The sequence below is a fragment of the Drosophila suzukii genome, chromosome 3 (genome assembly GCF_043229965.1).
Source record: "Drosophila suzukii chromosome 3, CBGP_Dsuzu_IsoJpt1.0, whole genome shotgun sequence".
NCBI classification, from domain to species: Eukaryota; Metazoa; Arthropoda; class Insecta; order Diptera; family Drosophilidae; genus Drosophila; species Drosophila suzukii.
This window is the reverse complement of record NC_092082.1, coordinates 68,488,997-68,503,289: the sequence shown is the minus strand read 5'-3', so window position 1 is coordinate 68,503,289 and position 14,293 is coordinate 68,488,997. Positions and strand designations below refer to the sequence as shown.

General features: G+C 38.0%; 2 protein-coding genes across 2 annotated transcripts in view; one reads left to right on the top strand and one right to left on the bottom strand.

The window, feature by feature from the left end:
- LOC108013749 (IDLSRF-like peptide) overlaps positions 1–14,293 on the bottom strand; it is a 42,917-nt gene that overhangs the window by 18,093 nt on the left and 10,531 nt on the right. The window lies entirely within an intron of this gene.
- On the top strand, positions 11,741–13,167 carry LOC108013755 (uncharacterized). The gene has a single exon (XM_017079713.4). The coding sequence runs from the start codon at positions 11,871–11,873 to the stop codon at positions 13,020–13,022; it is 1,152 nt and encodes a 383-aa protein (XP_016935202.4). The 5' UTR covers positions 11,741–11,870; the 3' UTR covers positions 13,023–13,167.

Sequence of the window (14,293 nt, the reverse complement as noted above, 5' to 3'; positions counted from 1 at the left end):
ACCCACAGACTCTAACATTCCTAAGTTCACACTTTTGAAAACATTAATTATTCACTAGATTTGCGGTTTGTGCCTGCATTTTTGATTACCCTGTCATTTCCTTATTTAAATTTTAAACGAGATTCTGAAATGTCAATTACTCTTGTAAACGGTTCAATCAAAGGTCAATTTAAACTACAAGGTTGCCTCAACATGGTATTCTCTAGACCACTAGCTATAAATAAAATATAAATGTCGATGGCTAATCAATATTCGTTTGTATAGCGCCAGCTTAAAAGTAAAATGCCAAACCCCGCGAAATGTTATCTATTGCAACACTAACTCCAACCAACCGTGAAAAACGTTCGCCATATGTTGCTTTGTCTAAAATCACAGACCACCAAAAAATCAAAATCGTTTAGAAAAAACACTCTAAAACAAACCCAGTGCGAACCAAGTTTATGACTCTCGAAAGTCCGCCGTAAAACTTTTCCCTACTATTGGCCAATAAAGAAAAAATACGTCGAATGGAGGCATAGTAAAACAAATGCGCTTTTCATAACGGAAATGCCGTTGTTAAAGTGTGGAAAGCGCTCTCAGGGAAAAATCCACGGGCGAAAAGAAAAATTTGCAATCATAAAAGCTCCGATTTTCCTCTTTTGTTCTTTTTTTTTCAAATCGTTGAGGGTGCGGATAACTAATGCAATTCGTTCCGTTCGCAGGGCTTAGGCGTGTCCGGTTGGAATTTGATTTTTTTACGCAAATTTGTTGACGGGAAATGAAGCGGAAATGGGAGCACATCGTTAAGGTGCAAAGGACCTTTCCTAACATGCGGCAATTTAATGGCCCCAACCCGTCACAACTAGCTTGTTAGGCCAAAACGCAAACGCAGGTCCTCGATTTGATTTTAATTTGCGTAGCCAGGTGGAACTTGATTAAGTGCGTTGGGAATTAAGTTTCAAGGATACCCGAGGTTAATTAGAAAATACTAGTTCCGGATTAATAGCCTGTCGGATTGGTAAATCTTGATAAACCAAGTTATTTGCATTTAAGCTTTGTAACCAGTTTAGTTTGCTAAAGAAATTATCCCGTATAAATGATATTATAAAAGTTATTTTATTCGCTTTAATACCTTTACATTTTAAACTACATAAATACCAGAGGGAAAAAGAAAACAAAACTTTTCCCATCAATTACGAATAAAAATGAACAAATTCCGTTAAAATAATTTCCACTAAAATCCGTATTTTTTCATAAAAACTAAACCATAAACTCAACAGCAAAACCAACTGTCATCAGCAGTTTTGTGTGTCGCAAAAAAGTTGGGCAAAAAATTGTATTTTATTTTTGCAAATCCAACTGAACATGCGAGCAGACAGAATACAACGTCATTAAACTAAAATAAGCTTACACCAACCCAGGTTCCCTTGGCCCTGAATAACCGAAAAACCCAACTGCCACTCGACTAAAATATATATTCACAGAATGGCTGAAATGTCTGAAATATCTGAAATGGCAGAAATATCTGAAATGGCTGGGAAAGTCTGTGGCTGCACTTCACGCAATCAAACTGAATGCCAGGCCAACAATTGTCATTTGGCTGGCGTGTGGAGAACCGCGAACCCGCCGACCCCAAATGAGTTCTGCACCCAGATAGTCGCACAAATATATAAACAGTATCTGACAGATATGTACATACATTCGCCACCAGTCAAAGTTCGCATTAGAAGCATGGCACCCATCTAGCCAACGAGCCAACGAGCCAAAATGGAAATAATTTCGTGCAAACAAATGCCAAGCGAATGGAGTCCAACAAACCGTACAGCAAACTCTGAATTTAAAAGCGAGCAAAAATGACAAAACGAAAACAAAATAAAAGCGCCACTGACACTATTACGACAATGGAACGAAAGCCTTTCACATGATCCTAATCGCCATTTGGTTGTTTGTTTGTTTGCTTGTTTGTCTGTTTATTTTTACCCATTCGCGAGGAAAAAAACTGTCACGGGATGTTCACTACAATTAAAGAATTTTGGTTTTACGGCTGCAGATTGGTCAGGTATTTGTTTTAAAAATAAGAAGCTTAAATATAGTGCAAATTCAAAATAGAACAAGACTGGTATTGTAAGTACATTTAGGATAGCTATTGACATTACATAAAATAGAAAAGGATAAAGACTATAGGATCCGTTAAATAAATAAATTTGAATAGTAAGTTTATTTCTTATATTACCTTTAGACTCTAAAAAAACCTGAATATTTTACAAAAGTTTCTAAATATAAGCTCTTTACAGACGAGCCTCCCAAAAAGCGGGCATACAAAAAAACCTCACCTTGTTCTTTACCGCCACACGTACAGTGTACATTCCGTAGACTCCTTTTTAAATCGTTTTGATCCCATGGAGAATTTAATCATGGCTTACGATTCTGATAAAATAGGCTCATATCGAACGCAAAAAATGTTTCTTAATTTAAAGACATAAAAAACCATGAAAAAATTTTTAAAATTGTAAGGATTCAACATAAAATACAGCAAATTTCTACAAATTCCTTAAAAACACTTTAATCAACATAACGTACTTGTTCGTAATCCTAAAACTAAATGTGCCCTCAACAGCTCAATTGGAGACCATTTAACACCCCAACTAAATGGTCTGTTCCATGGTGTCATCAAATTCCGGGCCAACAACTTTACGTGCAAGTGTCGTGCCGCAGGCAATTATCAAATGTCACAGTGGGTCACAAAAGTCAGCGACTGCAGCAATAAATATGGGTGTTGGTGTAACTCTATCTTAATCCGTAGATTGTAATGATATCCTACTACAGTTGCCAGTGGACAGAGGCAGAGAAATAGCCTTGACCGAAATGTGCGAATGGCCATTGCCAATGTCAGTCGTCAACGGGAAGTCATTAAATTGATGGAATTTCCGTTTCCGTCTTTGACTTTCACTCCCTCTCTTTCACTTTGGGAGATGGTGCGGAAATAAACGAGAATTATTAATGTTTATGCACTCACGTGTTAATGACACTGACAATTCTCAGCTTTCTGCTTCCTTTTTGGCTGAAGCGGTAATTGAATTACCGAGTTTGCACTCCGGCATCCGGATATAAAAGGAGAATTATTGAGGATAGGGGATTGGCTTTTGCGAGCTTCGAGTTGTAAAATTGATTGCCCACTTAATTGTCATTTGATTTTATGGCCCGAACGATTGTGGGTTAGTCACTTGATTTGAGATTCCGTTTTTAGCGCCACTTGAACCTTGACCCACTAAACGGTCTCATAAATAAATATGGCAAGCGGTGACAAAAGCTTTTTGACTTGAATAAAATTCTTGGCTTAAAAATGCAAATGTCAAGCCCTAAATATAGGACCAAGGTCTTGCTGTTTTACCTTGTCTTGGCTGACACATTTTCGCATTCTCTCACGTTAATTGCAACCGAGGACCTTGCACTTCATGGTCCCCATCCACCCACTCGTTGTACAGGAAAAATGCTAAAATAATTACCACTTGAGTTGCTGCCGGCCAAGAAATATGACAATTACGCAAACGCAGGGCATGCGGTTCCCTTTGGCTTTCAGTGGCGCGTTTAAGCCAAGTTTTTACCCTCCAGGGGAAGATATTTTCCCGCTCTTACTTGCATTTATTGCGTATTATTCAACCCACACTGCGAGTCAAACAATTAAATGGCTTCAGTAAATTTAAACGCTTAACTTTTCACCGCAACTTGAAGGGTTTTGTTTAAACAAACAAGTTTGCTTGGGGTTAGGGGGCTTTAAAATGGAGAAATAGTATTTCATATACCACCACAAAAGTTAAAGTTTTAAGGCAACCCAACAAGGTGGGGCATGGTATATGCTCGTATTACAAATACATTTATCGAGCTTAAAGGTACACAAGTTTTTCTTTTTTGAATATGTAGTACCTAAATTGCATTTGAATGTTAAATATTTTATGTGAACCCTGTAAAATATTCTGGACACAGCAATTAACAAGCTTGCTTTGCCTTTTAACTGGCTCAAGTTGTTTTAGATTTTGCACTTTATATTCATGAGTTTTTTGGGAGGAGAAGGGTTTAAATTTCTGCTGTAGAGCTGTAACTTTTGTTAAAATTCAACAATTAATGTAATCAAAAAGCACAGGGCAGCATACCTTTTGTTCAGATCTAACAATAAAATATTTTAAAAAGTACAATACTTTACTGATTATGTAGTTCCCCAACTTTAATTTCCTAAGCTGAAAATGGCCTTGGAAAATCTTCGCTTACAAATTAAGTGTGTTTTCCCAAGAGTTTTCCGAGCACCTTCCTTGACTTTTCCACCCTCAATCAAATTGATCCGTGCTGAACAAAAGCTTTCCCCCGTAACTTTTTTATTGAAATGTCAAGACATTAGCGTACAGGCCACAAAATTAATGGGCCTAATCAGGGAGAATGTTTGGCCAAGTTCAAGTTTACCAACGCTTCTTCTAAATTAGTCGTAATATGTGGCACGTTACGGAAGTACAATGTTTTGTTTGTTGTCTGCAAGTTGCTGTAATTGACAGATGGTACGAACATTCGTTTTGATTAGCCTTCTATTGGCTGAGTTTTCCAGGAAAGCCGGAGAATGGTGTGAAAAAAGAAAACTTAATGCGAGTCGGGTCAATTTACCGCTACGGATTTGTTTCCCACCATTTTCTTCGGCGCTTTTCATGCCATATTGCCTTTTTCACAAAAGTGCCGAGAGCAAAAAAAAGTTACACAAACAATTTTCTTTTTTTTATTTCTTTTCTCTTTTTTGTCTTGTTTTTTAAGAACTTTATTTTTATTTTTTTACTTTCACCTGGTGGAAATCACACGCCTCAATGGGCAAATTACAAAAAGCGTGGGACGAGGGATAAAGTATAAGGTCGTCGTATCGTTTGCATTTTACAATAATGAAATTGCCTGACTCTTTGACATTTAATGCACCTGGCAATTTGAGTCGCAGCTTGTTAAGCTATCCAATTTTGCGACGCTTTTTGCGGACAGTTTATGACAGTTTTCCGATGAGCAGGGTTGTTGAGTGGTTGATGGTTCTAGGTATCCGGGTATCCCGGTATCTGGGTATCCATCACATCCCTCGCCCAGCCATCAATCGCTCCATAAACCATTGACTTAATTTTAAATACATTTTCGCCACAACCCATTTAATCGATAAGCCCGGCAACTGTTGTATCATATCCCATGTCTGCGATAAGACGCTGCAAATTGTCTATCCCTCGTTCCCCACAGCTTAACGCTTCAGAGCGGCGACAGCCATAATCCCCTGCACATATGGGTTTGTTCTTACCAACCGGATGTAAATATGTAAATTCAATCCAGAGTGTTGCTCCACGAAGATAGCAGGAAAAAAACATAGAACACACACCGCCCACAGGTGGTCCTCGTTTATGGGGAACAATAGAGAAAAACATGCAGAGCCTTAGGTGGAAAACATAACATGGGCAAAAAACAGTTTATAAATTATTTAGATTAAAACGCTGGTGCCATCCGCCTCACATGTTTGCCAATGACTTTGATGTTGGCCCAAGTAGAATGAAAACGGTGCCGAAATTAGCCACCACCTCGGCTTTTTGGGTTCCTGGGACCCCCAGCTGCAAAATCCACGTAATCGACAAGGCACAGCGAATTTAAACCGGGTTCAACATGTGCGTGAATGCATACAAGGGCGTTAACAAGAGTTCTTTCAGAATTACAGGAACCCAAAAAAACGAGCGTTCAAAGATTTTTTTTGCTTTTCTATAACCAACCAAATCTTATTAAGTTATATTTAACGAATGCTAAAAGCTGGTTTGTTGCGTTATTCACTTTCACTTTACTAAAATTCGATAATCACAAATGTTGGTATACAGTAGGTATAAAAGTATTTTTCTTAAACAAAAGTTTATAAATAATAATATTATTTTTAAAATCTTTCAGATTCTAAAACAATATTGACAACAAATTCCAAACGGCTTCATATTTAAATTGAATTCGGCTGTGTCTCGAAAGTAAAAATTCCAACAAAATGATAGTAAACGTATCGTTCATTTTTTAAGCTTAAACTTTAAAATATAAATAATGAAATTTTCCTTTCAAAAAGATTTTTTTCAAAATATTTACAAAGACAACCTCTCAAAAGAAATTTTATTCCAAGAAGACCCCATGAACCCCTAATGGTCTCTTTAAATATTTATATAGAGACTCTTATGAACAACGTCAAACAATAAATTGATTAAGGTTCAGCTGGGACTAACAAAATTGAGTTTTCAAAAAATGAAAGCGAAATCATCTTTAACGCTTGTAACAAACACATGGGAAAATATATTTGTTGATTTAAAAGGCAAAAATAAATGCTTTACATAAAAATTCGTTTTTCAATTATACTACTCTGTTTTTGTAGAACTACGTTAGCTAAAATGATTTCCTAATTAAGAGAATTTTATTAAATCAGATTGAAGCGCGGAATGCCTTTCCCCTTGATCAATTGCTAATATCATCCAATTTGAACCTGCCATCATATTTGATTAGTTTCATCGCATTCATCGTTCTCAGCTGTTCAAATTGCGTTGCCTGTTCCTCGATTGATTCAGATGATAAATTAGCTTTCGCCGAGGATACACTCAAATGTGAATGATGAATTCATTTAGCTCATGGGCAAATCAATCAATCAATCAAGGGTCCAAAAATTGTCCAGGCCTGCAATGTGGCGTTTGCCTAGGTTTTTAGCTGTCGAGGAGAATTATCATTTGTCCTTTCCCCAGCCGACTTTTCCGCTTATTTTCCATATACCAGCAGGACATTTTTCTTCGTTAGGCGTGAGTGGACTTATAGTTTTGAGCTGGGCGTCATTAACTAGGCAATTATCTAATGCTGGCAGTCCTTTTCTTTGTTGAAGCCTCATTTAATGGACCATATCTGATATTAGACCAGCATATTTCCACTAACGAGTTCTTTTGCCATTTAACTGGCACTTTGATTGAATTACATTGAGTCATGTTTTGTTTGTGGGTGTTTTTCTGTGGTTCTTTTTGCACCGTTTTGATTGGCCAACTTAATGGCTTTGTAATGATACCACATTGATTGGCCTTAGGGAACAGGGCTAAAATAATTTGTTGTGCGATCAATGTCCAGAGATAGGACATAGGTCGGAACCCTCCCCCGATTGGCATTGGGGCAATTTGTCAAGGAGGCTTATTGAGGTCGTCGAGCAGTGTATTGATTTGACATTACATTTTGCCAGGGGATCAACTGAAAGTTGGTTATTACCCAAAGCAATATGAAAAGTACTTTAAAATACGTCTAAAGCGAAATAAATTAACATTAATTATGTGAATTTATAGCCCAGTTTATATGGCACGCACATATTTTAAAGAAGTGCCCGCAGTCCATTTATTTCCATCAGAATGCTCACCATATTATGCAAATCTACCAACAGGCAAAATAATAATAATAAGCCGCCGCAAAGTCAAGAGAAAGTTTTTCGATTTCGTGCGTAAATTATAAACACAAATATCCTAGGGAACATTTGCTGGAAATTATGAGAACTTAGCCGCAAAGTTTTTCTTTTTCAAGGGAGATGGCACACATAAATCAAAACATTCTGATTGTGCAGTCTGGAGCTCAATTATGCAAATTTATGTTAAAGCAAAACCATAAAACGTAATAAATATAAGCAGTTGAATAAAAAGGACAAATGTCGCATGCGTGTGGGATTGTGTATAAATCAAATTAATACGAAACAGCGGAATGAAAACGATCCGAGGCAAAATAAAGACCGACTGGCACACGCGGCGTATGCGTAATGAGTGCAGACGTATGCGCAATTTTATGAATAATTGACAGCTGAACTTTAGCAGCTGTCTGTCGCGCTAAAAGGAGCCACTCACTTGGGCAAAAAAAAATAATACACACATCGCCCCAATGGCACATCCTTCTTTGGGCAACCATCAAAGGTCCGCGGCAATTTACATGCACAAACAAAAATAAAACAAGGACGAAAAAGGAGTGAGGCGGTGCTGTAATAGCAAGCAGCTGCAGCTGCTCATCATCATCATTATTTTAAATAAACATTACGCTTGGCTTTATAACCATTTATCACATTTGCAGATTTATGTCCTGCCATTTGGGCATGCACACAAAAAGGGCAGGGAAAATCAGTACTCGAGTAAATTAGCCACCTCAAAACGAAGAGGGGATGTTCTTTAAAAAAAAAGAGGTACTTAAAACTGCAATTATAGAAAAAACTTTTTATAAATAAAATGATAAAATGTTTGTAAGCTTCTTAAGAGTCGGAAATAATAACAAAATATCAAATGAATAATTTAGTCCTATTTCTTTAAATTACATAAACCAACTTAAAATTGTAGGCTGTTAAAATTTAATTTAAGTACCTTTATGTGTTAAAATCTTTAAACAGAACGTTACAAATTCTTAGGTAACAGCGCCTTAAACTTTTAGCTGGATAATTAATATTATTTAACATTCAAGAGCAATTAAGCAAAACATCTTAACTAACAATATTTATTAAAGTCATGTACCACGGTCCATTCATTAAAATAAAATTGTATTTATTATAGATGATTTGTTATTTAAAAAATCTAAGAAATATTCTTTTTATAAAACCTGAAAAGAAATTTGTTCTTAGGTGCTTTAAAGGCTGTTCAGTTTATCAGTCATCGAGGATGGGTTCCTTCGCCTGTGTATTTATTGAGTGTATCCCCATCGCAGAGTATTATAGATCATGGCACGTCTAACGACCGCAAGTAGCGGCTGCAAAAAACCAGGAAATCATAGCGGGTCGCTTAGCTTAAAAAAAAAACGCTCACCGCTTCGAGGATTTTCAATCTCAGCTGCGTTTTTGAGTCCTTCACACGGCATACATATATATTGATTTTCGCTATTTTTTTCGCCGCTTTCGCTTTTTCCATACAGTATGTGCATGTATACATTTCAGGCGAGGCTGTCCGCTTTTAATGGTAATTGGTGCCTGCATAACCATTAAAGGGTTTTATGCGAATGACGTGGACCTTACAGGCGAGTGTGTGTATTTGTGTGAAGTAGGCACTAATTTTAGGTACGTGCCAAAGACTAGGTGGGCCATAAATGTGGGTTAGCTGGGCTTATATTTGGCTGTTACCTGAATTCAGTTGATTGATATTTTTAAAGCTGCGGAATATCAACAACTTTGGGCGCTAGAATATTTACAGACCAACTTTGCTGCAAAGTTTAACTGGCTGTGAACAAGGCTTAAACTTTGTTTAGAACTGCGATTTATCAGGCAGCCAAACTAAAGTATGAGTTTAAATACATAATTGATTTTTAATCCCTTCGGTTAGCCAAAGTGCATGTATAGTATGATTTAGAATAAAAAGGTAGTCTTTCTGAGGTATATTTGGTTTGACTTCCCTCTCCTTGCAACATAAATTTCCACGAATGCGGGTATAAAAACAATTTGCCAAGGTATTTTATTTCTGTCCAGCATGGAATGGCTTCGATTGTAACTTTAGCCGGCAGACAGATTCTCCTGTTGCCACCTGACCATCGCCACGTGTCAGTTCCAGGCTGTCAACTTTTATTGTTAGAGAAACGAATACGATTTCATTCATTTTTTTTCACCCAAGGAAAGTAACTGGTTATCTGAAACCCAAGGAACAACAGTTGGCCATTTTGTCTGGCCAAGATTTATGCGCAATTGCTCAAGTTTTATGAGTTGCGTAGTTGCACTTAAGCTTAAAGAAAAAACAAGAGCCCAAGAGATGGGGATTCTTGTCGGGATTGAAATCGCTCATCTTCAGGCCCGCATCCTGCTGCTTTTTCATTATGAGTTAAGCAAAGTTTTTACGACTCTCCCTTTTTGCCCGAGACAGATTAAGGCGCTTTTATACGTCGGGCAGAAGCGCAGGCTTAAACGGGGTTTATACTAACACTTATGGCCAAAAGGTTAGAGAGCAACAATTTCTCTGATATCCATTCAAGGGGTCAACTTGGCAAATGGAGATTTACATTCGTCAGCGATTTTCTTCAATTTTTTTGCCCTTCTGGAAAATGTTATTAGATTACTCTTCGGTTTCCGTGGCATTTGTCAGCAGGAAACGGATATGGCAAAGCTTGTCTAATAAATTCGTTGATGTATTTGCTCTGACGTTTCCCCTGGGAACGAACTCAACTCAGAATGTCGTACTTTATTCATGCCATCGCCAGACGCATTTCCCGCTCCCAAGCGAATCATAAACTTGACTCAATGCCGTCATCAACAATTACGAATGTAGATTCCAACCAAAAATGCCAAAAAAGGACATCCACTACGAAGGCCGCCAAAAAGAAAAATGAAACGTATGTCTTCTTGGCGGTTCGCTACTCTGAAATTTTCCACTGTTGCCTAAGCAAATATTTGACCCATCGAAACTTATACGTGTCTACAAGGAATGGGCAAACAAACGAAAACACAGCTCAAACAATCTATGCCGTATCAAATGGCGTTTAACCCCCGACCACACGAAAAGCCAAGAAAGTAACCAAATTTGTAGAAAATCTTAAGGCTTTGCTGTGTTAACACGACAGCCGTGTGGAAAATTCATTTGGTTTATTTCGGGCATGGAAACAGAGTTTTTAGCAAGGAAATATGCGTTTATTTTATATAATGATTTATTTTTTCTTACCTAATGATAATCTCTTGTAAATTTAAAAGCTGTCATTTTGTAAATTTTACTCAAGGGGAAAAATGGAATTTTAGAAAATGTATTTTTTTTCAAACAATTGTTTACGCTCTCGAATTAAAAGTCAATTAAAATTCATCCTCCTTTTTCGGTTTTAATTAAAGGGGAATGAACAAAACTTTTAAGAATTTTTCTTAGCAAGGAAAAAAGATTTTATTGTATGAAATGCTGTCTTACCTTATGAATATGGTAATCTCTTGTAAATTTAAAAGCTGTCACTTTGTAAATTTTACTCAAGGGGAAAAATGGAATTTTAGAAAATGTATTTTTTTTTATACAACTGTTTACGCTTTCTAATTAAAAGTCAATTTAAATTCATCCTTTTTTTTCGTTTTTGTATGAAATGCTTTCTAACTTTGTGAATGTGGTAATCTCTTGTAAATTAAAGAGCTGTCACTTTGCAAATTTTACCCAAGGCTATAAATATAATTTCAGGAAATTTAGTATTTTGGAACAACTGTATTGACTCACTACATATTTGTATTAAAAGGGTATTGTTTTTATTTTGATTAAAAGGAAGTAAACACAACTTTAAGAATTTATATTGAAAAGGAAAAACTACTTTATTATATAAAATGTTTTTTGCTTATTCATTTTCTGAACATAGTAAACCCTTGTAAATTCAAAAGCTGTCGCTTTGTGAATTCTACATAAAAGGGGGAAAATGAATCTTTGGTTTTCCGCTTAGAAATGCATATGAATTTGTAGTATTCTGCTTAGAAATGCCAACTATTAGTTTAAATATATTGTCAGTTTTATGTTTTCTGAATTGCACATTTAAGTGCTATCACTTTGTAAATTAAATTCGAAGGGGGGAATTTAGAGTTGTTAGTATGTGGCTTAGAAATGTAAACTCTTAGTTTGATTTAATAAAATTATTTATGTTTCCTTACTTGTAAATTCTACTGAAAATTTATTATGGGAAATTTCTGTGGGAATAAACTACAACCAATTTTACTTTTTTGTTTTTATTAAAAGCAAACAAATTGTAATCCCAGCAACAGCAGGAATTTATCCAACCTGTCAGGGCAAACAATCTCCCAATTCACATTCATTTGGCTTCTCTCGTTCTATCAACTGGTTACAAAAACTTTTAGGAAAAAAATTGAAAAATTTCCATGCTGAAAGTAGTTGAAAAGGGCATCAAAAAGACAGAGGTAAGACCGATTCGCGATGCAGGCCCATCATGCGATGCCCGACTTCCGATGCCGGAACAATTGTCAACACAAGGAGTGCCAGCGACACGCCCCCTTGGGCATAATCGATCAGCACACGCAATGCAAGTGCCTGGGTGAGGTGAATGCATCCTCGATATTCCTGGAGAATGTCCTGGACCTGGCCAACACCCTTTCCCAGGTGATGATCATCTGTGGGCTGCACGAGTGCAAGGCCAAATCAACGGTGGACATAATCACCTATGCCTTTCTGCACTACGATCAGGTGTGCTATTGCATAGACACCACTCCAAAGAAACGATTAAGAAAGGAGGATTTGTTCCACGAACTGGGTAAGAAGTCGCTGATGAACAAAGTGGAGGCCCATTTGGCCTACTCTATTATCAAGCGGGGCTTCAAGGCCTTCTACTACGAACCCAAAATGGACTTGACCTACGATGACCAGGGCAGACCCTCCTACAATGACGAATGTGTTTGGGTTCATGCCGCCCGGAAATCGGCCGAATCCTATGCCCGATTCGATGGCCTCTCCTGCAGCGAACAGTTGGCCTACGAGGCCAAGATCAAGATAGCCTTCAAGAAGTTCTACGATCGGATGCAGACGCGTAAGAGGCAGCCGGAGGGCGACGATTGTAACTGCTGCTTCTGCGCCAAGAAGCGGGGTCATCTGGTCTATGCCAAGGAACCGGCACCCTGCACTTCCTCCTCGAAAAAGAAGCCTAAGCATGTGTGTCCTTATTGCTGCAAGAAAAAGCAGAAACAGCAGTACACACATCCCGCTCGCCAACCGGCCAAGTGTCCCAAGTGCCACAAATCAAGGAAATTCTGCTGCTGCACCAAAATGGACTTCAATCTGCAGTGGGTCAAGAGCATTTGGGAGCGACCGGACTTCAATCAGTACTACAAAAACGAGATCGCCGAGATCGAGGACCGCCTGGTCAAGGGAACCTGCTGGCTGCCCCCGGAGCCTGAGGAGAAACTGGTGGAGGAGCACGAGGGCGAGGAGGAAGAGGATGTGGGGGCGGAGTTGCCGCCGGAGGCTCTTCTGGCCCTCGGAGGAAAAACGGTGCCCACTAACCAGGATGAGGCTCCTGCAGGATCGCCACCTAAGCAGGGTTCGACCACCGAGGTCGCCGAGGGCGAAGCCTAGACATCAGGGATCCTGCGAATCGGTCCTTACTGCATTCTAAATTTCAGTCTTACGGCAAGGCGTTACCAAAATTTCCAGTGCCAGCAGATAAAGCCTTTGTTATTAAATCATTACCATAGCAAGTAATTGTACTTTTCTGTAAATCAAGTTTTCTTTTGTTTTCTTTTTAAGCTGTTGCTTCATATAAGGTAAGTATTTATCAATTATTTAATTAGTTGCACTTCTTCAAAAATTGAATAGAGCAACAAACATCTGCAAGTTAAAGGCAAAATTGCTTATTTAATGTAGTGTGTTATACAAAATATATTTAATTGCTTGATTTAATTGAAAGAAGGTAGATAACCTATTGAATAATAGATAAGTAGGCTTTAAAACAATCAATTTACTAATGCCAGCATATTTTGTCATTGATATAAATATGCATTTAAGATTTATATTCAGATAAGTAACAAGTACCATGAGGTAGAATATTAAATTTCTATTAATTATCGGTCGGATTAAATGTGAACTCATTTTATAAACATACATTTTTCCCAATCGTAGACTGGATATACCTTTTTATTAATTGGAATAAGGATCAAATCAAATATGCTCTTATAAAAAATGTTTAGCCATTGAAGTTTTGCGTGATAAGGGATGTTTAGAAAATTGGTGTACATACATTTAGAAGAAGATATTTTGGGAGAACTTATCCATAAAACTGCCCATCACGTATTCCCCCCGACTAAAACCTGAACTTCAGAAAACGTTTTAAATTATTAATAAACCGTGGTAATTGGTTGCAAGTAAGAAGGACGTGTGTGTGCAGCTAAGCGAGTCAGCTTCCTAATGTTAGGCGGGTAAATTAAGTTTGCTTTCAGGCGACACACCTGACTCGGGCAAACAACCCAGCATCCATTTGGCCCACTGCCGCACTCTTGGCCACTTGGCAAACCGGCTGAGGAGAGCTGTGAGCTGTGTCTCGGTGTCTGTGTCGACTTTGGCCGAAAGTGGCATGCAACAGTAATGGAAAATACGTTTAATCTGGCTTATGCTGCAGCTCTTTCCAGTGATAACTCGGGTGCACTTCATCACAGCACTTACAGCTTATGTACCTACTGCCTCGCCACCTGCCTCCCTATAAACACCCCGTTTTTCTCTGTGGAAATGTGGAAAAGCGCTCAGACAGGCAGCCCTGAGGCAAGCATCTTTCACCAGCAAAAAAGTGCAGAAAAAAATGCTGAAATGTTGACCATCGGTGTGATGGCTGCCGCCTTGAACTTCCCCTTGGA

Excerpts from the sequence above, each read along its gene's own strand:
- LOC108013755 (XM_017079713.4), top strand. The coding sequence starts at position 11,871 with ATGCAGGCCCATCATGCGATGCCCGACTTCCGATGCCGGAACAATTGT.